The sequence below is a fragment of the Tinamus guttatus genome, unplaced genomic scaffold (assembly GCF_059628265.1).
Source record: "Tinamus guttatus ecotype Peru unplaced genomic scaffold, ASM5962826v1 Tinamus_guttatus_pri_ptg000208l, whole genome shotgun sequence".
Taxonomy (NCBI): Eukaryota; Metazoa; Chordata; class Aves; order Tinamiformes; family Tinamidae; genus Tinamus; species Tinamus guttatus.
The window spans coordinates 5,727,969-5,755,888 of record NW_028288742.1 but is presented as its reverse complement, the minus strand read 5'-3'; the positions used below and the strand labels follow the sequence as shown (position 1 = coordinate 5,755,888).

General features: G+C 46.0%; 4 protein-coding genes across 4 annotated transcripts; 2 read left to right on the top strand and 2 right to left on the bottom strand.

The window, feature by feature from the left end:
* Positions 1-603: 603 nt before the first annotated feature.
* Positions 604-13,604, bottom strand: LOC104573837 (epoxide hydrolase 1-like). Its single transcript, XM_088524299.1, has 10 exons — positions 13,576-13,604; positions 12,550-12,573; positions 11,221-11,428; positions 10,213-10,393; positions 8,914-9,144; positions 8,441-8,570; positions 7,580-7,794; positions 5,535-5,643; positions 5,091-5,210; positions 604-898 (listed from the first exon to the last, which is right to left on the bottom strand). Exons 1-10 carry the CDS (start codon positions 13,602-13,604, stop codon positions 697-699), a joined length of 1,449 nt encoding a protein of 482 aa, XP_088380425.1. The 3' UTR covers positions 604-696.
* LOC148594754 (MAD2L1-binding protein-like) lies at positions 13,603-15,044 on the top strand. Its single transcript, XM_088524298.1, has 3 exons — positions 13,603-13,687; positions 13,826-13,944; positions 14,505-15,044. The coding sequence occupies exons 1-3, from the start codon at positions 13,603-13,605 to the stop codon at positions 15,033-15,035; spliced, it is 735 nt and encodes a 244-aa protein (XP_088380424.1). The 3' UTR covers positions 15,036-15,044.
* Positions 15,045-16,862: 1,818 nt separating this feature from the next.
* On the bottom strand, positions 16,863-24,852 carry LOC148594753 (epoxide hydrolase 1-like). Its single transcript, XM_088524297.1, has 9 exons — positions 24,809-24,852; positions 23,996-24,203; positions 23,416-23,596; positions 22,149-22,379; positions 21,271-21,400; positions 20,229-20,443; positions 18,178-18,286; positions 17,734-17,853; positions 16,863-17,219 (listed from the first exon to the last, which is right to left on the bottom strand). The coding sequence occupies exons 1-9, from the start codon at positions 24,850-24,852 to the stop codon at positions 17,018-17,020; spliced, it is 1,440 nt and encodes a 479-aa protein (XP_088380423.1). The 3' UTR covers positions 16,863-17,017.
* A 634-nt stretch (positions 24,853-25,486) lies between these two features.
* On the top strand, positions 25,487-27,197 carry LOC148594752 (MAD2L1-binding protein-like). The gene is made up of 3 exons (XM_088524296.1): positions 25,487-25,642; positions 25,868-26,101; positions 26,658-27,197. Exons 1-3 carry the CDS (start codon positions 25,487-25,489, stop codon positions 27,186-27,188), a joined length of 921 nt encoding a protein of 306 aa, XP_088380422.1. The 3' UTR covers positions 27,189-27,197.
* The last annotated feature ends 723 nt before the right edge of the window (positions 27,198-27,920 follow it).

Sequence of the window (27,920 nt, the reverse complement as noted above, 5' to 3'; positions counted from 1 at the left end):
GTTATTTCTTTTAACTTTCTGACCTTTTGGACTAGAATAAGATGATAGGCCTGGAAAGAAGGTAGATAAGCTGATCTTTTGGAGCTCGGAGACCACCTGGAGTGCCCTCCCTGCCGTATTATCCACTGTCAGCTCTTGACAAAGATGTAGTGACTGCTAAAGCTAGCAGTGCAATTGCTAAGAGGCTGCCTTGCGTGTGGCTGCCCTCGTGAGAGTGTCATCACAGGTCCCCCAAAGGAAATGCAGCTTGGGCATTTCCAAGGTGCAGTGTTTGTTGTGCTCAGGAAAGCAAAGCCCTCTACTTCCCCCAAAATGCATCTTGAAGAATGCTGGTGCTCAAACATTCAAAGAAACTTTTGAACAGAAGCCTGGGTTCTGAGGAACGAGCGGCTAGACCCGCTCTCCTCCCTCTCTTAAAAAGTGTGCAATGTTATTGCATTAAACTGTTTACATATTCTGTTATACTTGAACACAGTGCTGAACTTGAATAGGGTGCTAGGAATGAGAGAAGACAAGAGGCTTTTTTTTCTTATGAAGACCTTTAATCATCAAGTTTAGTAGTTATAATCCTTACCATCAGAATAAAATGCTGGCTTCTGTACGTGACTACAGTGGCTTTATTTAATCCTTCCAAGCAGCGCTTCGGGTGGCGGCAGAGCAGCCCGCTCTGGTTCTCTGCACGGCTGGACCGCGTGGTCACAGTTGCTCCACCTTCCTGACAAACTGCCTGATGTCTTGGGCCAGAAGCCTTGGTTCTTCAAAGGCAGCAAAATGCCCCCCACGTGGCATGTAAGTGTAACTAACAATGTTTTTTAAGGTCTTCTTTGCCCAGATGCGTGGTGTATGTGTGAGCTCCTCAGGAAAGGCTGCAATCCCAGTGGGGACGTGTACACCGTACCTGAAAAACATTCATTAACTGCATTTTTTTAAAAGGCAGTTCCTGGGGAAAGCCTATGAAATTCTACTGGTGTCTGTAATGGCCACAGTGAGTGGGGGAAGTTTCACTACAGCAACTCATTTTGTGGCCTGTGCACAGCTGAGGTGCTTCACTTGTGTTTGGGCCTCTCTTTGAGCTTCAATATTTGTTGTATCTAAATATATGTAAAATAGAGCTGATCTTGTAGCCCTTCAATTGTAAGGTTTTAAGCTTTTAAAGTCATCTTGCTTGGTACCTCTCTTTTGAACAAAAATGTGTATGAATCTTTTAAAGTATGTTCTCTGCATTGCATTGGCTGCAAGACGGCTTATGTGCATTACAGGTTCAAAAGAAAAGTGATCTTTGGCAAATGATTACCTGGATCCCAGTTTGTATTCAGTCAGCATTGAGATCCTTCTATTGCTCAACTGAACACCTTACATATTAACACACTATCTGCTAGAGCAAATCAGCTTTGGCTTCATGGCCTTGCAGATGCCAGTAATCAGCTGGCCCTGTGCCGCATCCAACTCGTCTCTAAAGGAAGTTTTGCATGGGAACAGCACGGGGAGGACCAGTATGCGCTGGTCCAGGTCATGGCAGAGCGCTGTTCTGTCTCAAGCTATGCAGTATCCCACATCTCCCCCCTTTTTGTTTAGCCAGGCCATTGACATAAGGATGTGCCACGATTTGGGCTTCAGCCTTTTGCAATCTTCTCATTGAGGCCTATATTTTTTTATTTATATGAGTAATTATATTTATATATACATAACAGATATTTTATGCTTATATAAGTAATTATATATATGCATATATACTTATATTGTTATATATATTCATTATATTTATTTTATATATATGCATATGCTTATTCATATATACATATTTCCCCCCCTTTTTGTTTACCACTTACTTGTTACACAAAACAAAACATTACAATTCGTGATATTCCGATTAGATGCTAATAAAAAGACTATGCATGTGAAGTACATACCATTACCTGCTGGGTGTGAAGAAGGGTCAGATTAGCCTGAGAATGGTTGCGATTAGTCAATAATTGAGAAACATTTATTTCAATGAATAAATAAATAAAATAAAGCCATATGCCATTATTGCCAATTGGTGGGGATGCATCCCAGTATGTGAGGGGTTGAAATAATGGCAGATCCATGATATGAATCCAGTAGATTTGTGCTAGGGTTATAGGTATACTCATGGCCCATACAAATGTCCATAATATTCCACATTGGGTATCCATATTAATCATATAGGTTAAGATCAATGCACATAAAAGCATAAATCTGCAAACATCACCACATCTATTCCCTACTGCATTGCATGTTTAGAAATGATTCACGATTCACTCTGACGACTCACTGGTTTTCGACTCCTGCACTGGGCCGGAGTTCTCCTGGGGCTGTGACTCCCCTGTCGTCAATGAAGGCTTTACATTTTTCACTTGTAACCAACCATGACCTGTATAATATGTTGGCAGTCAGGGCATGCACAAGCAATTTCCATGGCTTGCTCTCAGGACAGAGCAAATTGTTTACGCAAGGAAGAGGCATTTTGATGAAAGAAGGTGTAAGATAATCGGGCCTTGCTCAAAACTGCGTGGCAGGACTGCTGCCATTGTCAATTTGTCTGCAATAGCATTTCCTTCAGTTACTAGTCCTGGTAGAGTAGTATGTGACCGTATATGCATTACGATGATGCCTGGTCCCCCCTACTCCTTGGCAGCAAAAAAAAATAGATTTAAATCTGGAATAATTTAATACATCTCTATAATCAAATATATATTTGTGTCCTGTTCAAAAAACAGTCTTTGCTGCATGTGAGGGGAAAAAAACCCCAAAAAACTCAGGATCTTGTCATCCAGCAAGTGTGAAAATCAGGGTGTGTGGTGGGGGAAGTGAGGTGCAGAGGCAGCTTTTCCCCCCGCCGTCCTGCCGGGTTTACCTATTGCACGTGGTAATAACCTACACTCCGTGCGTGGCTGAGGAAAGGGGTGCGCATCTGGGTGGTGAGCGCGGCTCGGGAAGGCGGTGCGCTGGGTGCGGAGCACGCGGTACCGGGCCTGGGAGGGTTCTTGCGGCCGCCGCTGGGCTGGGTCTCCGCTCTCCTTATTTACGATCCCGTGTGGGCACGTCCTTCACGCGAGTCCTGGCGGGGCGCGGGGCTGGCGGCAGCAGCTCTGTGGCAGGTCCTTCCCATGCTGAGCTTCCTTTGGGCTCCGGGTGAGCGGCCGGGCCCTTCAGGAACACGGTGAAAGCATTTAAGTGCAGCCGGTGCCACTACCATCTGCTGAGCTAAAGCAGTGGCGAGCATTTCTGATTTATGCTGTTCCGATCCAACGTTCTGACAAAACTTTTTGAGATCAGCAATCGTTTTTGCCGAATTACATGTAGGATCAACTGCTCCCTTACAGTCTGCATCTGCATTTGCAATTGCAAGCTGAAATAGCAAAATCTCAGCGACTTCCTCTTGTTCAATTTGTCTCGTAATAGCAGTTTGTAACCAGTCTAGGAATTGAGCATAAGGTTCCTGAGAGCCCTGTCGAATTGATGCCAAAGACTCTTCTCGCTGGCCCGAATCTGGCACCTTTTGCAAGGCCGTGATATTTAACTCTGCGGCTTTCGTAAATACTGCTCTTGGCAGTGCACCTTGCACTCCTACCATGGCCGAATTGCCTCAGCCCAGCAACTTGTTTTCTCCAACACCTTGTCCAGCAGCAATATTATCCATAACCTGGGCAGTCACAAGCTCCTTATATTCTGACGCCGGACGGCAGTGTGCAGGCGATAGAACCATTCTGAATATTGATCGCCCATCAGAAGGAGTCAGGACATAAGATTCTACTATTGCTTGTATAAAGTTTATAGTAAACGAAGCCTGGTGACCATGTTCTCATATCGATTTCCGGACTTTCTTCATAACCTCGTATGGTAAGTGAGCATATTGTGGAGTTCGGTTAGGTTTATATATTACAGGCATAGCTTGGAGGACAGAAACATCTCCTTTGCAGAGCACTTCAATCCTACATTTATCTAACAATCCATTTGACTGTCCAACAACATTCAACGGTCCTGTACATGTCAGAGGCAGTGTAGGAGCAATAGGAGGGCGCCTAATTAGCGACATGCATGATATTGACTTCTTTTGCTGCGCCTGCAAAATTTCATCTGCCGTAGGGATGGTGGTTGCCATAACCTTTACTGGAGTTAGTGGTGCGGTGGGTACAAATCACGTTCATTGTTGGGGTCTATTTCCCCGGGATCAAAAGAACCGTCAGCTTCTGGCGGATCCACTGCCTGCACTCCCTTTTTTGTATTAGGGATTATTTCAAAAGACTGTGGCTCAGCCTGTTCCTGCTTTTGAGAGAAAGCAGCAGGGGCCACAGACGCTTGTAAGATATCTTCTGCAGGTCTTAGAGCATTTAAGGCTGTATACACTGTTTTCCAAGCGATAATGATTTCCTCAGGAACTTGGAGCTGCAAGTCCTTTTTCATCTGCAATTCTTCCCCCACCTTTGCCCACAAAGAGCTATCATATGAACCAGAGGAAGGGAACCACGGGCAATAGTCTCTTATCTATACCAGCAATTTAATCAACTTTACGGCCGATACCGCAAAGCTTTGTTCTTTCAAAATTCTCCGTAAAGTCTCTTAACGGAGCTTTTGCTCCTTCGTAGCTGACTGGCCCATCTTATAATTGCCACAGCTGCTCACCTCAATTGTCCAGCGAAAGGTGAAGATGCCTCTTGAGAGCGCACGCATGCCTATGTCTCCTCTGTTTCAGCTGCGGGTTCACCACAGGTAATGAGTTTCAACTCCAAACGTCGTCGAGTAATCCCACGTTGGGCGCCATTTGTGGCGAATGATTACACGGACTCCAATTTGCATTTAACCAGCATTGGAATTGGGTAAGTTTCTCATGGGAACAGCAAGAGGAGGACCAGTATGCACTGGTCCTTGAAGGTCATGGGAGAACGTCGTTCTGTCTCAAGCTTCACCGTATCCCACAGTGAACTTCGACTATAATAACCAAGATAAAATAAGAACCTGATTTTTTTAATGAGGATTAGCTTTGTTGCAAGTGATTTAAATGCTTAAATAAGCAAATCTCCAAACTCAATTTCTCTTGCAAATCTATCCTGACTCTGCCACATAGTTACCTCTGAAAAACAGTTAAATTCCTGGTGAAGAACTCCTTGTAGAAACGCATTGATGATACGATGGATGATGTCACCCAGTAAATCATCACGTTGGTCAAGAGGTCGTCTAGAGAGTATTTGCTGTTGAGAGGAAAAAGAAACACGTGTTGTTGAAAGCTATTTCTCAGTACACAATAGTGGGTTCATGCACAGAAGTTCTCTTGTTTTCCACTCTTTTCAAGCAGCAAGATAATTGGCATCTGTGTGGCTGGAGCAAAACTGCTTGGTGCAGAAGCAGTACTTGCAGACAGTCTATTATATTTTAGAACCGCTCCTTGTCATGTGTAATATTTTTGTCTTTAAGAGCCAACTTAAGCAGACAAATCTGTTCTTCCATCTCCTCATTAGTTACCATCACCTTTTCTTTTAAAGAGTCTTCTCATGAAAGAACATCTGTTTTCTTACCTTTCCAAGCCTCCATCATCCTTTTGAACAAAAGATCTATTAGTCCAGGTAGAGAATTTCTCCAGAATGTATGCAGCAAGCCCCACAGGGGAGTCATTCAATCCGCAACCTAATTCCAGAGATAAACAGGACAATCAGTTAAAGCAAAGCTGGACTTTTATAAGAGTCCTTCAAAGTTTTTCATTGATTGCCTAGCAAAGAGTTTGTTTTATTAGTTCTGCTGTAACTACATTTCTTCACAAATTTGCCCCAAATGAGCTGAGGCTGTAACTGACAGCACTCCCAACTTGGGTAGTTTCTGTTCCAAAGAGCTTAGGAGTTAAGCAAGTCCTGTCAGGTTCCTGGTGATGCATGGAAGAAGCACCACGTATAAGTGTTAAACACTAAAATGATTTCAAATAAACTCTTTGAGAGCACCGTTCTGGCTAGGATGGATAACCAGGCCCTTGAGTGCTGTTTCCCCATCTTCTGTTTTTGAAGGTGAAAAGGGCTGTGCGGCAGATACCTCTGCATGCTGTCGAGGAGCATTAGAGCAGACATAAACCTAGCATGTATGTAGGGTATCACCCATGTGTTCTTAACTAAAAACCAGATAGTAATTGGCTCGATAGTGATAGAGACTTGTCTTGGGAAAAGTGCAATACCCTGTGTGCTGTAGTTTTTGGTACAGCATATTATCTCAAGTGTATTTTCATGCAACTTTAGCACTGAGTGGCCTCGTGGAAGACCATGTACAAAAAAAGTTTTGGTTAATAGTGAACGTGGCTAACCCTTTCCTTCCACTGGCAAGTCCCAAGTGATTTATTATAGGTTATAAGTTATGTGAAGGCTTTGCCTGGCCGTAGGTCAAGCTAAAACACGTTATCTAGTGCATGACCCACCAGCAATAAACCTTTTCATATCATCTGAGGCCCTTGTGTTTTATTTTTTTTTCTAATGAGCTTTTCCTCCTCTGTTTAAATTGCTTTGCACTTTTTTGGCATCACTTTTTTATTGACCGTTCTAATCAGCAAGTCACTTCTAATCAACTAGATTTTGCAACTCTCCAGTTAGCTTTAGATTAAATCATATCCTGCAAACCTGACAATTTTTTCCATTAATAGTTAACTTTTTCTCTAGAGAAATCCAGATTATGTTGAAATGTCCAGATCCCAGCAGAGATTTTTGTGATACTCTCCCTGCACTGAAGTCTGAACACTTATTCCTATGCTTAGATTCTTATGATAAGTATTCATAGATCCATGATATTAATCCTTTTCTTAAGGCAGTTTAATTCTTTAAGAACTTCTGGAGAGATCTTGATAAAAAAATTGCTTGAAAATCCAGATATGCTACTGCTCTTTGATTCTGCCAGAACTTTGGCTTGTGAAATATGATTTCTTTCTACAAAACCATGTTGACTCTTCCCTGCGACATTACTATTACCTGTGAATCAAGTCTTCGTTCTTTAGAACAGTTCTGCTAGTTTGCCTTTCATGGAGACTAGACAAACTGTTCTGCACCTGCCTCCCCTCCACTCTCAGCTCTTAAACGGGTATCTCATTTACCTCCTACTATTCCTTTGCTATTGAGATCAGGTCAAGCAATGATCTGATCATCAGTTTCCGAGTTATTTTTGAACTTCTCAGGGACTTCCCAGGATGAGGTGCTATTTTTCCTAAGGACTCCACTAGTGCTGCTTCAGTCTGAGACAGCTCCCCTGTCTTTCCTGATGAGGAGTTACTATCCCTACATTTGGTAACTCTTCTGAGATGGTCATATCTTTCTTGAGACCCCTTCTGTATTGACCTCTGCAACTCCGGCAGGCCTCCTACTTTCCAAGTACTAAGGCTGAATCTGTCTTTCTGCAATTTCACATTGTATTTATTTATGATCTCTTTTTCTTTTTTTTCACCCCTCTTTTACTTTTAGACGCTTCGCTTCCAAGGTACATGCTTCGATTAGGTGGCTTTTTGATGAGCTGTTCTTTTGGCTGAGAAAAGTCATACACCATTTTAAGAGTCTGAAAAGTATAATCTGCAGAATATCTATCATGGGTTCATTACCTGCAGTGTCTGGTTTGGTGGCTTGAAGGTGGAAGTATCCAGATTCTCGCAAAATGTAATAGAAGTTCTTCTCGAGAAAAGGGTACATACGTCGAGCATCTTCTCTGGTGAGGCCCACAAGCCATGGTACGTAAGCCCCAATCATCACAGAGATAAACGTCCCCAAACCATGTGCAATGTTGAAGACAAAATTCAGATGAAGCCCTTTCACAGACCTAAAATCAAGTTCATAGAAAGATTTTTTTTTTAAGATATTATTTTCTAGAGAAGCTGAAAATAGAAATTATCTGACTGGTGTTGTGGTAGAAGTATTTCACTGAACCAAATACGTTAAAAATGCTTCTGTTTTTATTATTTAAAAAAAATAGAAGGAACTAGAAATAGTACAGTTTGTGGCATCTCCATCTAGCCATGCCATTCATATGAAAATACAAATACTAGAAATACTAGATCACACATGGGAGTGCTGCAAAGCACCACTACAGTCCAGAGCTCTGCTTGCAGTCTAACAACATTAGGAGCTTTCCCCCTTGATTTGTTTTCTGACTTAAGCATGGTTGTGGTGCTCTCTATCCTTCCTGACTTTGAATAAGGATCGGCCTCCTCTAGTTTTCAAGTCAAAATCCAAGAGAGATTTCTTTCCAGCTAGTGCAGAAGCCAAATAACAGGGAAATGCAGGAAGCCTGTAATGTGAGCCAATATCAATATAAAGAATCTGAGCACAATTGAATGCACAGGGTTGGGGATGTCCCTGGAGGACACAAAGGGGAAGGGATGAGAGGGAGAACGGGGGCTCTGCAGACAGAAGACAGGATAAGAGCTGAAGGCAGCTCCTCTGGGCCGACTGCAGTTGCTACTCACTGTGGCAGCATCTGGGCCATGTTTGTAGTAATCGGAGCCCCTGCGTCTCCTCCCTGTAGGTAGTACTCCTTGAAGCCCAGCCTTTTCATCAGCTTGTGAAATATCCGAGCAGCTGCTATGGTGTTAAAGCCTGCAGGTAAAGAGAAAAAATGGGGGCACAAGTCTTTCATTTTCACAGAGTTTAGCAATTTGTGCAAGATAAGCTCGGATTCTTAGTCCCACACCAAGGGCACATCCTGATAATATAAGCTTCTCCATCTCCAGTGTTGAGAGGAGCCAGCCATTTCCCATCTCACAACTACAGAGAAGACACCTGTCTTGTATGTATTAGTGAAGAGTTGAGTTCACAGAACTTGAGAAAACCCAGAATCTGCCCTCCTGCGTTCTCAAACTGCTGTGCTCAAGGGTCCACTGGTGGCAGGGGTGTTACTTCAAAACCCTTGTGATTCCTGGAGAGCCTTTTCATCACTTACCTTTCTGGTGAGGTGCCTCTGAGAAGCCATAGCCCGGGATGGACGGGCAGATGACCTCAAACACGACGTCGTCCTCACCTAGGCCGTGCTGGGCCGGCTCCGTGAGCAGAGGGATGATCTTGTAGAACTCATAGAAGGAGCCGGGCCAGCCGTGCACCATCAACAGGGGATAAACAGTCTGGCCGGGAGGGACGTGGGGAGGCTTCACGTGGATAAAATGGATATCGATCCCTGACAGGAATTCAAAACAGATAAATGAAAGCTCTGACTTCATCTCAGTTTCTTTTCTGGTCCCTGAAGAAGGAGGGTGGAAAAATTCTAACTCTTTTTTTACAGCATAAATGTCACCAACCACTGAGAAACAGCTGCCTATCTGAAAGGGGATACCGTGCCTCCTACTGTACCCATGTCTGCTCTTTCATATATGAGCAGGGATATGTATCTGAGTCCCAGACATATGGGTCACAAGAGATCACGAATGCCTCTCCTAAGGAAGTGGTTTTATAGAAATAGGTAGAGCTGCTCTTAAATACATAGCATAACCCAGGTACGACACATGCAAAACCACACACATGATAAAATCATATGGTTGACTAAAGGCAAAATATGTAGAATATACAAGTTTTACCTGAAAATCATTTATCTAAAGACTGGCTAATCTTACCTGGCTAAACTACTGAAGGAGAGGGGAAAGCACCTGGTCTAAGAGTTTGGGTAAATTTGGCAAATTTCAAGGGAGGTTTCAAGGTGGTGACAGAAGAAAATATCACGAGGACAGATTCAATGCCAAAGGTACTGTGTTCTGAAGCAGACTCAGTATTATTGCTTATTTCAAGTAGTGTTAATCTATAGAACATTATGAATAATACAACCTACACTAATGAGATCTCACTCAGCTCTATTATGCATAGTGTTATCTTAAATATTCTAACGTGTGAAATCACCTTGGCTTGCCTCAGGCTTGCATTTCTGAGCCAAGTGTTTCAGGGCACTCTATTCAGTTCGGTGCTCAGTCTGAACCCCTTGTCCCACATATACCATTCGTAGGGGTAAAGCGAGCAGGGACTTTGAAGGTGCACAGCGAAACAGCAGTTGTGAGCACAAGGTGACTTGCCACCAATGGGACAGGCCACAGAGGTAATATGGCCAGGCATATCATAAAATCATAGAATTGTTATGGACGGAAATGACTTTCAAGATCATCAAGTCCTACTGTAAACCCATCACATCTTGCCTGCTAAACTACATCTCTAAGTGCCTCATCTACAGGACCCACGTGAACTGCAGAGACGCCCTCACCTTCGATGGTGGTTTGGAAATGAGGGTATTTGTTCAGGATCTCCACTTGCTTGCGCCAGTCAAACTGGTTCCTCCAGTAGGCGACCACCTTCTGCAGGTAGTCCGAGTTGAAGCCATAGTGGAAGGCAGCCCCTTCGAGCGGCGGCGTGTAGCGGGCCTGGTCCAGGCGGCGGTGCAGGTCCTGCAGAGAGGAGCACACGCTGCTCTGCGCGGCTGGCCAGGTGCCTGCATGCTCCGAGCACAGGGACACGAGTGCTGGTGGGCAGAGCCTTGCACCTCTGCCGGCTTTTGCTCCATTACCTGATACACTGAGAACCTTGCTAAAGAAGTTGCACGCTCTGCACAGGATCCTCGGTCATTTATGTCATCACTATACTTTTCTATAGGTTACCAGTTTATACAGGGCAGATGGGAGTACTGGGGTCCTACTCTTGCCCTTCTGATAACTTGCTAACTAGGCTTGTTGTTGCAAGGGAGCTCTCTGGCACTGCTGGATGGGAAGAGAGTAAGAAGTGGTTATCAAAGAGTGGGTATTTCTGCAGCTCAGTCCCAGCTGGCTGAGCTGCCTAATGCTAGTTGGCTGGAGACAGAGATGCTGCGACTCAGTAAGGCTGTATATCTCCACCCTTCCAGGCCTTGCCTCTACTAAAGACCTCTGTGTGCCCCACTGCTCTCCCTAAACCTTCCCACCCTGCTTCACCATCCTCAGACCCTCTATAAAAGTCTGCTGGTTAAAGTGTGGCCTTCTGTCAGGAGCAGCTAGAGGTTGCACATACGATCTGTGATCTTGGAAACAAGATCTCCAGGACAATATGTAGGATCTGAACCCACAGCTGCTTCATAAATGATGGTTGGGAGTGCATCGTCTAATGGTGATAGGTAACTATATTACAGTACGAGTACGGTGGTGATAGCCCCAAGACATCAAGACCTTCAAGAAGTGAGATGGAGGTGGACTGGCTCCACCTTGCAGCTTTCTGCCCCTCTCCACATCCCGGCCATGGGTACCTGGATTTCTTTGTCAGATGTTTCAATCTGGAAGGGCCGTATTCTTTCATCTTCTTTTAGTTTTTTTTCGCCTGCACCCCACCATCCATCACCCATTTCAAGAGTCTTGATCTTGCGTCTAGACATCAGCCAACAAACCAGCATCCCTCCAACCCCCAGGGCAGCTGCAGGGACCAGGACTCCGTTCTCCTGAGAATATTCAAAAGACCTGTGGAGGTGTAAAATTGTAAAATTCAACTATGAAAGTGTCGGGGTATTGGGACTATGTGCAGACCTGTATTCACCCTGGTTGGACCTGAGCAGGAAGGAATGGCCAGAAATCCCAAGGATCAACAAGGTCTGGGAATTCAAACATCTTCTGGGGTACATTAAGAAGAGCGTCTCCAGCAGATCAAGGGAGGTGATCCTGCCCCTCTACTCAGCCCTGGTGAGGCCACATTTGGACTATTGTGTCCAGTTCTGGGCTCCACAGTACAAAAGGGATGTGGAGCTGCTGGAGAGAGTCCAGCTCAGGGCCACAAGGATGATCAGGGGCCTGGAACATCTGTCCTATGAGGAGAGGCTGAGGGAGCTGGGCCTGTTCAGCCTGGAGAAGAGAAGGCTGAGAGGGGATCTAATCAGTGTATATAAGTACCTCAAGGGAGGGAGTGCAGAGGATGGTGCTGGTCTCTTTTTAGTGGTGGCCACTGATAGGACTAGAGGAAATGGCCGGAAACTGAAGCACCAAAAATTCCACAGGAACTTGAGGAAAAATTTCTAAACAGTGAGGGTGACAGAGCACTGGAACAGGCTGCCCAGAGAGGTTGTAGAGTCTCCTTCTCTGGAGATCTTCAAAACCAGCTTGGATGCAGTCCTGTGCCACATGCTTTCGGTGACCCTGTGTGTGCAAGGGGGTTGGACTAGATGATCTCTAGAGGTCCCTTCCAACCCTAAGCATTCTATGATTCTATGATTCTAGGGTAAAACCTGCCCTTTAGCAAGGTGGCCCACAGGTGTCAGGTTGTGTCTTTGATGCTCCTGTTTCTTTTCTAGACAGTCAAGTTTCAGATGATCTTCAGGGAAAGAAGCTGATTTAAACATGAAGGACATTTCAAAGCTTTTTAGATGCTCGATCGATCAGTGCCAAATGCACCTTCCCCTCCCTCTGAGCTGTGTGTCAAGCTCTCCAGCTTCCCCCGAGGACGAGACTGTTGCAGGAGACCGTGAGAGGTCTATAAATGAAGACTTTGTTGTTGTCGTTATGCATCGTAGGGAAAGGACTATGCTGTGCCTCATTGAGGGGTCTGAAGAAAAGTGGAGGCCTCAGCACAGAGCAGCTGCTTCACTCACCTGATCCAGGACAAGACGTTTTCCCTACAAAAACAAAGAAAAAAGACGATCCTTTCAGCCTAGCAGTGTTGAGTGGTACCGATCCCTGGGGACACTGCAAACACTGTTGTCTGCCAGCACCATGTACCGCACAGCCATGGAATCACTGGCAGTTTAGCCACCAGGACGCATCTGAAAGTTTGCTTCTACTTTTGGATGAGACAGAATGAGAGGTCCCGGGAGCACCAATCCTGCACAAAAGGAGTATTTCTTCGCTACATTTTAGGTAGGTAGATTGTTTCCATAACATTCAGAAATCTAGACTCATAAGGAGCAATAAGGAAATGTCTTGGTATCTCATGCCATGGAAGGCAGCTAATGCTAGGCGCTATTTGGTGTCATAATTAAGATATCTTGAGACAAAACAAAAAGACAGAAAAATCAACAACCAAAAAAAAAACACCTCCCAAAGGACATAAAGCTCCATGATGAAAACCTGAGTCTGCTGGTTGGTTTTTCTCATCTAGAGTCATTTTCCCACTCTGCCCCAGGCAGAGCTTGCACTGCATCTGGAGCCCCGGGCAGGAGCCGAGGCCGTTTGGTAACTCACTGTGGAACAGCTCTGGTGTGGAATGTGAGGATCTGTTTCTTTAAAGCGCTCCCAGCCAGGGGAGAACAGGGCTCCCAAGAGCAAACAGTGTCGACCTCCACCTCTTTGGAGGCTGGGCAGCTTATGCAAGAGGTACTAACACCTCCCTGCACTTGCATCCTAGAGCTTAACTAAGCAGAGGCACAAAACCTGGCACCACGGCCATCACCCCAGCCTGGAACTGCCGACAAAACAAGCATGACGGAGAACCAGCTCTCCGAGTGACACCGTCCAGGATAATCTCTTCCACAGTTACGACTATGAAAAACCAGTCGGATATTCCCAGCACTTTTCGGTGGCCTGTCTCAGCCTGGGTTACCCTGCAGGGCTCTGTCCCACCCCAGCCCTAGAGGTGCCCCGTGCCCCGTCCCCGGCTCCCGGTGCCGTGGGGCTCTCACCAGGCGTTAGGAAGGACCTCCTGCCACATGTCTGCTCCTTCTCCACTCGTGCAGCTCCGAGCAAAGCAGCCTGCTGTCTCCTCTGCCGACTTCCTCTTTGGCTACGCGCTCAGTGACCACCCACTCCATACCACTTATTAGTGCCACCTTACGCGGGTGGTTGCAAATGCAGTTCAGTGAAGTTCAGCAGAGGCAGATGCAAAGTCCTGCGCGGGCAGGGAATCCTGCGCTCCGTCCTCTCCCCGCCCAGCCCGGGGAAAGAGCTGCTGCCGCTTGGCCTGCGAGCTGCTCAAGCATGTCCTGCAGCAGCGGCACCAGCTGCCGCTGCCCTACGAGCAGCTCGCCTACTTCTGCCGGCGGGCGGCGCAGGTGGGCGGCGGGGCCGGGCCGGGTGGGCAGCGGCGGCCCATGGCCGGGGTGGCTGCTCCAGCTCCGCAGCTTGGCCCCTACAGCTTCGCTGCGGGTCTGAACTGAGAGGGCTCCGTTCGCTGTTCTGGAGTAGGGCTGGTAGCTGAAGATACCAAACGTTGCTGTTTGACCCTTGCATCCTGCTTTCTGCTTGAAGTAGTTTCTGCTACTTGCTGTTCTACATCTGTTGCTCACACGAGCCCTCTGGGTGTTGTGTTCCTCTTGATGTGGCTCCAGAGTGGCTTCCCTCATTTGAAAGATAGGGTTTCTAAGCCTGTTGGGTTTTAGTTCTTGTTTGTTTGTTTTTTAAAGTAGCCTGGTGCAGATTGAAGCTCAGCAGCTTGAATCAGAGTGTCCTTTTGTGTTCTTCTTAGACTTCCTGATTTTACTTGGGCCTACCCATATTAAACTAACTTGCCTGACCTTCTTGGAGTAGTATGAAAAGGATGTGCCCTCTTTTGAGAAGAACGTATTAAGACCTTCTCCTTATTTTTCTCTCTACTTTTCTTCCCACCCTACAGGATGGAGATGTGATTAAGAAGCCGCCCTCCGTGGACATGGCAAGCAAGAGATGCCAGCAGGTACTGACGGAGCTGGAGGGGGTGCTCCAGCACTTGGAAGCGATGTTCCGTCTGACCCTGGTTCCGCGTGTTCTCATCCTGCTTGGTGGCAATGCCATGAGCCCCAAGGAGCTTTATGAGCTCAACTTGGAGGGCGTCTGCGTGGGCAGCGCTGAGGAGAGCCTGCCAACCCCCTTCTGCGTGCGTAAGCTCTTCCACTCGCTCTTCGTTGCGGATGTCTTCAGCGAACTGAAGGTTCTCCCTGTCGTGGGCGCTGTTGTGATGCTTCAGGGTCACCGCGACTGTGGTGCTGACTGGTTCCAGCCCAAGCTCAACTACAAAGTGCCCACCCGAGGAAGGAAACTCACTGTCAACTTGTCCTCTGATGGAGACGTGGGAATAGGTGCCTCGTCTCCTCAGGCTGTGGCTCCTGCCTGGGAGGATTACATATGGTTTCAAGCACCAGTGACACTCAAGGGGTTTCATGAATGACTTGGGCTTTCTAGAATTTTAATGAATTATTGAGTAACCTTTTGGTGCTGCTTTGGGTGGTGACCATTTCATCGCATGTAATCGCATATTCTTGTCTTTCTGGATCTCTACTCCAGGGCATCTACTATCTTCCTGTAGCTGGACAGTGTTCATCTTGCTATGTAACAGATGCCCAAGTTTTCCTTGCATGAAACTGTTATTGAAAGCAACTGTCTCTAAAGGCACACTTACATGTTCTTTAGGGACCTGTGACAGAGGAGATGAAATGTTGTGCTGGGAGCAGAACTTTATTGCAGTGTACTTATTGAGCTGGCAAGTACTGGATACAGTATTTTTCTCAGGAGAGTTTTAATGCAGCAATTCCTCTATCAATAATTACTACTTTAGCAAATTGTTTTTTGACTTTAAATAATGCACGTGATTATTAATGCAGTTGTTCTTTCCAGGGTTTACCATAAAGGCTGTAACAATTCTAATCCATTCCACTGCTGGGAAAGGAGATCTTTCCCTGTAGTCTGATCGGATTTGAGCACTCACTGCTTGGCCACTCACTTGATAAAATGAGACTTCCCATTATTCAGCATTGGCTAGTTTATCATCCAAAGAGCAAGCCTTCTCAGCAACGGGGAGATTTCATACGTAGGCTTGTGAAAAAGAGGTTAAACTGTCCCGTGGAGGCAGGAAAGCACTTTTGGTGTCTCTCCTAAGAGACAGCCTTGAGAATCGGTTTGTAAGACAGTTCAAACAAGAGGAAGCCATTTTTTATTCTAGTGCTCTGCAGAGGAACATAGGAGTCCTGTGCCATCGTGAGGTTTTATTCTCACTTTTTGAAAGTTCTGTTCTTGCTTGCTTTTACCTCTTACAAATGTTAGAGTCTTGGACTGCAAACCTTGCTGAAACAGGACAGAGACGAGGTGGATGTGATCAAGTTCAACACTACCTTTAACTGTGAAATTCTTGTTCCAAATCAGAATGCCCTGTGTTACCTGCAAATGGAACTTGAGCCCTTTCTTCTGTGCCATGTCTGCTGTCTTGTGCAGAATGGGACAAAGAGAGAAACCTTAGAGCACAGCGTTGAACTAATATCCACTGCAGTAGCCTCAAAACAGCTGCTGCATACCTGCAATGCAATGAGTTTAATAGCTCTGGATGTCTTTCCTGTTTGAAACTGCAGGCTACTAGTAGTGAGGTTGCTTGTAGTTTCTTACCAGCACTAAATGCACCCTGGGATAGTAGAAAATCTGTTGAAAGGAGGGTAAAGAAAGAAACAACCCTCTGCACTTTTTGTTATTTCTTTTAACTTTCTGACCTTTTGGACTAGAATAAGATGATAGGCCTGGAAAGAAGGTAGATAAGCTGATCTTTTGGAGCTCGGAGACCACCAGGAGTGCCCTCCCTGCCGTATTATCCACTGTCAGCTCTTGACAAAGATGTAGTGACTGCTAAAGCTAGCAGAGCAATTGCTAAGAGGCTGCCTTGCATGTGGCTGCCCTCGTGAGAGTGTCATCACAGGTCCCCCGAAGGAAATGCAGCTTGGGCCTTTCCAAGGTGCAGTGTTTGTTGTGCTCAGGAAAGCCAAGCCCTCTACTTCCCCCAAAATGCATCTTGGAGAATGCTGGTGCTCAAACATTCAAAGAAACTTTTGAACAGAAGCCTGGGTTCTGAGGAACAAGGGGCTAGACCCGCTCTCCTCCCTCTCTTAAAGAGTGCAATGTTATTGCATTAAACTGTTTACATATTCTGTTATACTTGAACACAGTGCTGAACTTGAATAGGGTGCTAGGAAAGAGAGAAGAGGCTTTTTTTTTTTTTTTCTTATGAAGACCTTTAATCATCAAGTTTAGTAGTTATAATCATTACCATCAGAATAAAATGCTGGCTTCTGTACGTGACTACAGTGGCTTTATTTAATCCTTCCAAGCAGCGCTTCGGGTGGCGGCAGAACAGCCCGCTCTGGTTCTCTGCACGGCTGGACCGCGTGGTCACAGTTGCTCCACCTTCCTGACGAACTGCCTGATGTCTTGGGCCAGAAGCCTTGGTTCCTCAAAGGCAGCAAAATGCCCCCCACGTGGCATGTAAGTGTAACTAACAATGTTCTTTATGATCTTCTTTGCCCAGGTGCGTGGTGCATGTGCGAGCTCCTCAGGAAAGGCTGCAATCCCAGTGGGGACGTGTACACCGTACCTGAAAAACATTCATTAACTGCATTTTTTAAAAGGCAGTTTCTGGGGAAAGCCTATGAAATTCTACCAGTGCCTGTAATGGCCACAGTGAGTGGGGGAAGTTTCACTACAGCAACTTGTTTTGTGGCCTGTGCACAGCTGAGGTGCTTCACTTGTGTTTGGGCCTCTCTCTGAGCTTCAGAATCTGTTGTATCTAAATATATGTAAAATAGAGCTGACCTTGTACCCTTTCAACTGTAATGTTTCAAGCTTTTAAACTCACTTGGTACCTCTCTTTTGAACAAAAATGTGTATGAATCTTTTAAAGTATGTTCTCTGTATTGCATTGGCTACAATCCAGCTTATGTGCATTACAGGTTCAAAAGAAAAGTGACCTTTGACTAGAGTTACCAAGATAAGAACCTGATTTTTTTAATGAAGATTAACTTTGTTGCAAGTGATTAAAATGCTTAAACAGGCAAATGTCCAAACTCAGTTTCTCTTGCAAATCTATCCTGAATCTGCCACTTACTTACCTCTCAAGAATATTTAAATTCTTGACCAAGTTCTCCTTGTAGAAACGCATTGAGGATACGATGGATGATGTCACCCAGTAAATCATCACGTTGGTCAAGAGGTCGTCTAGAGAGTATTTGCTGTTGAGAGGAAAAAGAAACAAGTGTTGTTGAAAGCTATTTCTCAGTACCCAACAGTGGGTTCATGCTCAGAAGTTCTCTTGTTTTCCACTCATTTCAAGCAGCAAGACAATTGGCATCCGTGTGGCTGGAGCAAAACTGCTTGGTGCAGAAGCAGTACTTGCAGACAGTCTATTATAATTTAGAACTGTTCCTTGTCATGTGTAATATTTTTGTCTTTGAGAACCAGCTTAAGCTGGCAAAAGTGTCTTTCCATCTCCTCCTTAGTTACATTCACCTTTTCTTTTAAAGAGTCTTCTCATGAAAGAACATCTGTTTTCTTACCTTTCCAAGCCTCCATCATCCTTTTGAACAAAAGATCTATTAGTCCAGGTAGAGAATTTCTCCAGAATGTATGCAGCAAGCCCCACAGGGGAGTCATTCAATCCGCAACCTAATTCCAGAGATAAACAGGACAATCAGTTAAAGCAAAGCTGGACTTTTATAAGAGTCCTTCAATGTTTTTCATTGATTGTCAAGCAAAGAGTTTGTTTTATTAGTTCTGCTGTAACTACTTTTCTTCACAAATTTGTCCCAAATGAGCTGAGGCTGTAACTGACAGCACTCCCAACTTGGGTAGTTTCTGTCCCAAAGAGCTTAGGAGTTAAGCAAGTCCTGTCAGGTTCCTGGTGATGCACGGAAGAAGCACCACGTATAAGTGTTAAACACTAAAATGATTTCAAATAAACTCTTTGAGAGCACCATTCTGGTTAGGATGGATAACCAGGCCCTTGAGTGCTGTTTCATTACCTTCTGTTTTTGAAGGTGAAAGGGGCTGTGTGGCAGATACCTCTGCATGCTGTTGAGGAGCATTAAAGCAGACATAAACCTAGCATATATGTAGGGCATCACCCATGTGTTCTTAACTAAAAACCAGATGGTAATTGGCTCGATAGTGATAGAGACTTGTCTAGGGAAAAGTGCAATACCCTGTGTGCTGTAGTTTTTGTTACAGCACATTATCTCAAGTGTATTTTCATGCAACTTTAGCACTGAGTGGCCTCGTGGAAGACCATGCACAAAAAACTTTTGGTTAATAGTGAACGTGGCTAACCCTTTCTCTGCTCTGGCAAGCCCAGAGTGATTTATTATAGGTTATAAGTTATGTGAAGGCTCTGCCTGGCTGTAGGTCAAGCTAAAACACGTTATCTAGTGCATGACCCACCAGCAATAAATGTTTTCAGATCTTCTGAGGCCCTTGTGTTTTTTTTTTTTTAATGAGCTTTTCTTCCTCTGCTTAAATTGCTTTGCACTTTGTTGGCATCACTTTTTTATTGACCATTCTAATCAACAAGTTACTTCTAATCAACTAGATTTTGCAACTCTCTCCAGTTAGCTTTAGATTAAACCATATCCTGCAAACCTGACAAAATTTTCCATTAATAGTTAACTTTTTCTCTAGAGAAATCCAGATTATGTTGAAATGTCCAGGTCCCAGCAGAGATTTTTGTGATACTCTCCCTGCACTGAAGTCTGAACACTTATTCCCATGCTTAGATTCTTATGATAAGTATTCATAGATCCATGATATTAATCCTTTTCTTAAGGCAGTTTGATTCTTTAAGAATTTCTGGAGAGATCTTGATAAAAAAATTGCTTGAAAATCCAGATATGCTACTGCTCTTTGATTCTGCCAGAACTTTGGCTTGTGAAACATGATTTCTTTCTACAAAACCATGTTGACTCTTCCCTGCGACATTACTATTACCTGTGAATCAAGTCTTCGTTCTTTAGAACAGTTCTGCTAGTTTGCCTGTCATGGAGACTAGACAAACTGGTCTATATTTTTTCTGCACCTGCCTCCCCTCCACTCTCAGCTCTTGAACTGGTATTTCATTTACCTCCTACTATTCCTTTGCTATTGAGATCAGCTCAAGCAACGATTTGATCATCAGTTTCCGAGTTATTTTTGAACTTCTCAGGGACTTCCCAGGATGAGGTGCTATTTTTCCTAAGGACTCCACTAGTGCTGCTTCAGGCTGAGACAGCTCCCCTGTCTTTCCTGATGAGGAGTTACTACCCCTACATTTGGTAACTGTTCTGAGATGGTCATATTTTTCTTGAGACCCCTTCTGTATTGACCTCTGCAGCTCCGGCAGGCCTCCTACTTTCCAAGAACTAAGGCTGAATCTGTCTTTCTGCAATTTCACATTCTATTTGTTTATGATCTCTTTTCTTTTTTTCACCCTCTATTACTTTTAGAAGCTTCGCTTCCAAGGTACATGCTTTGCTTAAGTGACTTTTTCATGAGCTGTTCTTTTGGCTGAGAAAAGTCATACACCATTTTAAGAGTCTGAAAAGTAATATCTGCAGAAGATCTATCATGGGTTCATTACCTGCAGTGTCTGGTTTGGTAGCTTGAATGTGTGAGTATCCAGATTCTCGCAAAAAGTAATAGACGTTCTTCTCGAGAAAAGGGTACATACGTCGAGCATCTTCTCTGGTGAAGCCCACAAGCCATGGTACGTAAGCCCCAATCATCACAGAGATAATCTTCCCCAAATCGCGTGCGGTGATGAAGAGGAGATTCAGATGAAGCCCTTTCACAGACCTAAAATAAAGTTAATAGAAAGTTAAAAAAAGAGAATTTTTGTTTTCAGATTCTCTAGAATATTATCTGACTGGTGTTGTTTTAGAAGTATTTCACTGAACCAAATACGCTAAAAATGCTTCTGTTTCTATTATTAAAAAAAATAGAAGGAGCTAGAAATAGTACAGTTGGCGCCACCTCCATCCAGCCATGCCATTCATATGAAAATACAAATACTAGAAATACTAGATCACACATGGGAGTGCTGCAAAGCACCACTACAGTCCAGAGCTCTGCTTGCAATTTAACAACATTAGGAGCTTTCCCCCTTGATTTGTTTTCTGACTTAAGCATGGTTGTGGTGCACACTTTTCATTAAATGCTAAGCAGTGAGCTATGATGTGATCTTCCAGGACAGGTATTATGTTTCTTTTTGGGTCAGCCACTTTCAGCTCAACGTTTCAGACAGGGAAGTGCTGTGATGCTACTGTTCAGGTGCTGAGAAAGTGAGCTCCCTCCCTTCCTATCTCCTAGCAAGTTTTAAATTTCTTAGTCTCTCTCCTTCCTGACTTGGATTAAGGATTGGCCTTTTCCACTTTTCAAGTCAAAATGCAAGAGATATTGCTTTCCAGCTAGTGCAGAAGCCAAATGACAGTGAAATGTAGGGAGCCTGGAATGTGAGCCAATATCAATATAAAGAATCTGAGCACAATTGAATGCACAGGGTTGGGGATGTCCCTGGAGGACACAAAGGGGAAGGGATGAGAGGGAGGACGGGGGCTCTGCAGACAGAAGACAGGATAAGAGCTGAAGGCAGCTCCTCTGGGCCGACTACAGTTGCTACTCACTGTGGCAGCATCTGGGCCATGTTTATAGTAATTAGAGATCCCCAGTCTCCTCCCTGTAGGTAGTACTCCTTGAAGCCCAGCCTTTTCATCAGCTTGTGAAATATCCGAGCAGCTGCTATGGTGTCAAAGCCTGCAGGTAAAGAGAAAAACTGTACAGGAAACCTTCTGTCCTAATGTGTGTTTGCTGACCAGAGACTGTGGTCTTTACAGGGGCACGTCAGCGTGCTGCGGAATAATGCCGAGGGCACGGAGCACCCGGCTGTCCTCCCTGCCTCCCTGACTACAGGGAACAAGAGACTGTTTAAATTCAGTGGGAAGTGGAGAAAGCAGAAGGTAGACCTGGCTTTTAGCTACTCCTGCTGACCAAATGTCCAGAGCAAACCCCAGAGCGAAGGACACCATGACCTTGCCTGTGTCAGTGCAGGGAGCTAGAGACTGTGTGCTGGAGCTTTTACCTTTTGTGGCTTTTCTGGCTGTAGGAAAGCGCCCCGGGGAAAGGATAACTGCTGTAGAGACTGGCTGGGAGGATGACGGAGTAGGTTGAACCCATCTGTGTGAGGGGCACAAGTCTTCCATTTTCAGAGAGTTTAGGAATTTGTGTAAGGTGAGATGGGAGTCTTAGTCCCACACCAAGGGCACATCCTGATAATATAAGCTTCTCATCTCCAGTGTTGAGGGGAGCCAGCCATTTCCCATCTCACAGCTACAGAGAAGACACCTGTCTTGTATGTATTAGTGAAGAGTTGAGTTCACAGAACCTGAGAAAACCCAGAATCTGCCCTCCTGCGTTCTCAAACTGCTGTGCTCAAGGGTCCACTGGTGGCAGGGGTGTTACTTCAAAACCCTTGTGATTCCTGGAGAGCCTTTTCATCACTTACCTTTCTGGTGAGGTGCCTCTGAGAAGCCATAGCCCGGGATGGACGGGCAGATGACCTCAAACACGACGTCGTCCTCACCTAGGCCGTGCTGGGCCGGCTCCGTGAGCAGAGGGATGATCTTGTAGAACTCATAGAAGGAGCCGGGCCAGCCGTGCACCATCAACAGGGGATAAACAGTCTGGCCGGGAGGGACGTGGGGAGGCTTCACGTGGATAAAATGGATATCGATCCCTGACAGGAATTCAAAACAGATAAATGAAAGCTCTGACTTCATCTCAGTTCCTTTTCTGGTCCCTGAAGAAGGAGGGTGGAAATATTCTAACTGTTTTTTATAGAAGAAATTATGCCACCAACCACTGAGAAACAGCTGCCTATCTGAAAGGGGATACCGTGCCTCCTACTGTACCCATATCTGCTCTTTCATATATGAGCAGGGATATGTATCTGAGTCCCAGACATGTGGGTCACAGATATCATGAATGCCTCTCCTAAGGAAGTGTTTTAATAGAAATAGGTAGAGCTGCTCTTAAATACATAGCATAACCCAGGTACGACACATGTAAAACCACGCACATGATAAAATCAAATGGTTGATAAAAAGAGAAACATGGAAAAGAAACTAGAATATACAAGTTCTACCTGAAAATCACTTATCTAAACGCTGGCCAACCTTTCCTGGCTAACCTAGTATGGGAGAGGGGGAAAGAACCTGGTCTAAGAGTTTGGGTAAATTTGGCAATTTTCAAGGGAGGTTTCAAGGTGGTGGCAGAAGAAAATATCACGAGGATGGGTTCAATGCCAAAGGTACTGTGTTCTGAAGCAGACTCAGTATTATTGCCATTTTCATATGGTCTTACTCTATACAAAGTTATCAATAATACAACCTACGCTAATGATATTTCATTCATATCATTCAGCTCTATTATGCATAGTGTTATCTTACATATTCTGCTATCTGAAATCACCCTGGCTTTCCTCAGTGCATTTCAGAGCCAAGGCTTCCAGAGCACAGGGCCATCTGTCCAGGTTGGTGTTCAGCCTGAACCCCTTGTCCTAAACGTGCCATTCGTAGGGGCAGAGCAAGCAGGGATCTCAGGCCGCTGAGGTGCTACGGGGAAGCGTATCAGAGACTCATAGAATTGTTATGGATGGAAAAGGCCTTCAAGATCATCAAGTCCTACTGCAAACCCATCACATCTTGCCTGCTAAACTACGTCTCTAAGTGCCTCATCTACAGGACCCACGTGAACTGCAGAGACGCCCTCACCTTCGATGGTGGTTTGGAAATGAGGGTATTTGTTCAGGATCTCCACTTGCTTGCGCCAGTCAAACTGGTTCCTCCAGTAGGCGACCACCTTCTGCAGGTAGTCCGAGTTGAAGCCATAGTGGAAGGCAGCCCCTTCGAGCGGCGGCGTGTAGCGGGCCTGGTCCAGGCGGCGGTGCAGGTCCTGCAGAGAGGAGCACACGCTGCTCTGCGCGGCTGGCCAGGTGCCTGCATGCTCCGAGCACAGGGACACGAGTGCTGGTGGGCAGAGCCTTGCACCTCTGCCGGCTTTTGCTCCATTACCTGATACACTGAGAACCTTGCTAAAGAAGTTGCACGCTCTGCACAGGATCCTCGGTCATTTATGTCATCACTATACTTTTCTATAGGTTACCAGTTTATACAGGGCAGATGGGAGTAGTGGGGTCCTACTCTTGCCCTTCTGATAACTTGCTAACTAGGCTTGTTGTTGCAAGGGAGCTCTCTGGCACTGCTGGATGGGAAGAGAGTAAAAAGTGAGATGGAGGTGGACTGGCTCCACCTTGCAGCTTTCTGCCCCTCTCCACATCCCGGCCATGGATACCTGGATTTCTTTGTCAGATGTTTCAATCTGGAAGGGCCGTACTCTTTCATCATCTTTAAGGTTTTTTTCGCCTGCGCCCCACCATCCATCACCCATTTCAAGAGTCTTGATCTTGCGTCTAGACATCAGCCAACAAACCAGCATCCCTCCAACCCCCAGGGCAGCTGCAGGGACCAGGACTCCGTTCTTCTTAGAATATTCAAAAGACCTGTGGAGGTGTAAAATTGTAAAATTCAACTATTAGATTGTCAGGGTATTGGGACTATGTGGAGACCTGTATTCATCCTGGTTGGACCTGAGCACTAAGGAACGGCCAGAAATCCCAAGGATCAACAAGGCCTGGGAATTCAAACATCTTCTAGGTAAAACTTGCCCTTTAGCATGGTGGCCTACAGGTGTCAGGTTGTGTCTTTGATGCTCCCATTTCTTTTCTAGACAGTCAAGTTTCAGACTTTCTTCAGGGAAAGAAGCTTTAATTTTAACATGAAGGACATTTCAAAGCTTTTTAGATGCTCGATCGATCAGTGCCAAATGCACCTTCCCCTCCCTCTGAGCTGTGCGTCAAGCTCTCCAGCTTCCCCCAAGACAAGCCTGTTGCAGGAGGCTGTGAGAGGTCTATAAGTGAAGACTTTGTTGTTGTCGTCATGCAGCGTAGGGAAAGGACTATGCTGTGCCTCATTGAGGGGTCTGAAGAAAAGTGGAGGCCTCAGCACAGAGCAGCTGCTTCACTCACCTGATCCAGGACAAGACGCTCTCCCTACAAACAAAAAAGAAAAAAGACGATCCTTTCAGCCTGGCAATGTTGAGTGGTACCGATCCCTGGGGACACTGCAAACACTGTTGTCTGCCAGCACCATGTACCGCACAGCCATGGGATCACAGGCAGTTTAGCCACCTGGGTGCATCTGAAAGTTTGCTTCTACTTTTGGATGAGACAGAATGAGAGGTCCTGGGAGCACCAATCCTGCACAAAAGCCGCATTTCTTCGCCACATTTTAGGTAGATTGTTTCCATAACATTCAGAAATCTAGACTGATTAGGAGCAATGAGGAAACGTCTTGGTATCTCATGCCATGGAAGGCAGCTAATGCTAGGAGCTATTTGGTGTCATAATTAAGATATCTTGAGACAAAAAAAAAAAAAACACCTCCCAAAGGACATGAAGCTCCATGATGAAAACCTGAGTCTGCTGGTTGGTTTTTCTCATCTAGTGTCATTTTCCCACTCTGCCCCAGGCAGAGCTTGCAGTGCATCTGGAGCCCCGGGCAGGAGCCGAGGCCGTTTGGTAACTCACTGTGGAACAGCTCTGGTGTGGAATGTGAGGATCTGTTTCTTTAAAGCGCTCCCAGCCAGGGGAGAACAGGGCTCCCAAGAGCAAACAGTGTCGGCCTCCACTTCTTTGGAGGCTGGGCAGCTTATGCAAGACGTACTAACACCTCCCTGCACTTGCATCCTAGAGCTTAGCTAAGCAGAGGCACGAAACCTGGCACTATGGCCATCACCCCAGCCTGGAACTGCCGACAAAACAAGCATGTCGGAGAACCAGCTCTCCGAGTGACACCGTCCAGGATAATCTCTTCCACAGTTACGACTGTGAAAAACCAGTCGGATATTCCCAGCACTTTTCGGTGGCCTGTCTCAGCCTGGGTTACCCTGCAGGGCTCTGTCCCACCCCAGCCCTAGAGCTGCCCCGTGCCCCGTCCCCGGCTCCCGGTGCCGTGGGGCTCTCACCAGGCGTTAGGAAGGACCTCCTGCCACATGTCTGCTCCTTCTCCACTCGTGCAGCTCCGAGCAAAGCAGCCTGCTGTCTCCTCTGCCGACTTCCTCTTTGGCTACGCGCTCAGTGACCACCCACTCCATACCACTTATTAGTGCCACCTATTGCTCACGCGGGTGGTTGCAAATGCAGTTCAGCGAAGTTCAGCAGAGGCAGATGCAAAGTCCTGCGCGGGCAGGGAATCCTGCGCTCCGTCCTCTCCCCGCCCAGCCCGGGGAAAGAGCTGCTGCCGCTTGGCCTGCGAGCTGCTCAAGCACGTCCTGCAGCAGCGGCACCAGCTGCCGCTGCCCTACGAGCAGCTCGCCTACTTCTGCCGGCGGGCGGCGCAGGTGGGCGGCGGGGCCGGGCCGGGTGGGCAGCGGCGGCCCATGGCCGGGGTGGCTGCTCCAGCTCCGCAGCTTGGCCCCTACAGCTTCGCTGCGGGTCTGAACTGAGAGGGCTCCGTTCGCTGTTCTGGAGTAGGGCTGGTAGCTGAAGATACCAAACGTTGCTGTTTGACCCTTGCATCGCGCTCTCTGCTTGAAGTAGTTTCTGCTACTTGCTGTTCTACATCTGTTGCTCACACGAGCCCTCTGGGTGTTGTGTTCCTCTTGATGTGGCTCCAGAGTGGTTTCTCTCATTTGAAAGATGGGGTTTCTAAGCCTGTTGGGTTTTTGTTATTGTTTCTTTTTTAAAGCAGCCTGGTGCAGATTCAAGCTCAGCAGCTTGAATCAGAGTGTCCTTTTGTGTTCTTCTCAGACTTCCTGATTTTACATGGGCCTACCCATATTAAGCTAACTTGCCTGACCTTCTTGGAGTAGTATGAAAAGGATGTGCCCTCTTTTGAGAAGAACGTATTGAGACCTTCTCCTTATTTTTCTCTCTACTTTTCTTCCCACCCCACAGGATGGAGATGTGATTAAGAAGCCGCCCTCCGTGGACATGGCAAGCAAGAGATGCCAGCAGGTGCTGACGGAGCTGGAGGGGGTGCTCCAGCACTTGGAAGCGATGTTCCGTCTGACCCTGGTTCCGCGTGTTCTCATCCTGCTTGGTGGCAATGCCATGAGCCCCACGGAGCTTTATGAGCTCAACTTGGAGGGCGTCTGCGTGGGCAGCGCTGAGGAGAGCCTGCAAACCCCCTTCTGCGTGCGTAAGCTCTTCCACTCACTCTTCGTTGCGGATGTCTTCAGCGAACTGAAGGTTCTCCCTGTCGTGGGTGCTGTTGTGATGCTTCAGGGTCACCGCGACTGTGGTGCTGACTGGTTCCGGCCCAAGCTCAACTACAAAGTGCCCACCCGAGGAAGGAAACTCACTGTCAACTTGTCCTCCGATGGAGACGTGGGAGTAGGTGCCTCGTCTCCTCAGGCTGTGGCTCCTGCCTGGGAGGATTACATATGGTTTCAAGCACCAGTGACACTCAAGGGGTTTCATGAATGACTTGGGCTTTCTAGAATTTTAATGAATTATTGAGTAACCTTTTGGTGCTGCTTTGGGTGGTGACCATTTCATCGCATGTAATTGCATATTCTTGTCTTTCTGGATCTCTTCTCCAGGGCATCTACTATCTTCCTGTAGCGAACAGCATTCATCTTGCTGTGAAACAGCTGTAAAATTTTTCCTTGCATGGAATTGATATTGAAAGCAACTGTCTCTAAAAGCACACTTATATGTTCTTTGGGGACCTGTGACAGTTGTCCTGCAACTGAGCAATCCACTGAACATGAATCTCTGCGCTTTAAAGGTAGACATTGCTTTGAATCATATTGGTTTTGATATTAGGCAGATAATCTTTCTTATTTAAAAAAAAAAAAAGCAGGGTGTTTTCTGAGGATATGTCTTCAGATACTGAAGTAATTGGAGCAAACATTTCTGAATTTAGTTATTCTCAGATTTTTTTGCCAGTTATTCAAGAGACTTTAGAAGTTATTCTCTATACCTGGCCAGGCCTTAGGATGGTAGAGGAGTTCATTAGCATAGAAAGTAAATAAAATATCAAAGGAGAGAATTCAGGGATGCTTTTGGATTCAGGAACGCTTTTGTATTCTCCTTCAGCAGTGGATTCCAGGATGCCCCTGGTGAATTTCCCTGTTTGTCCACTTGCAGGTCAATCCTAAAATATCTATAAGATTTTGCCCCTAGTTTCTATGGCAGGTGGCCTCTTGCACGTAT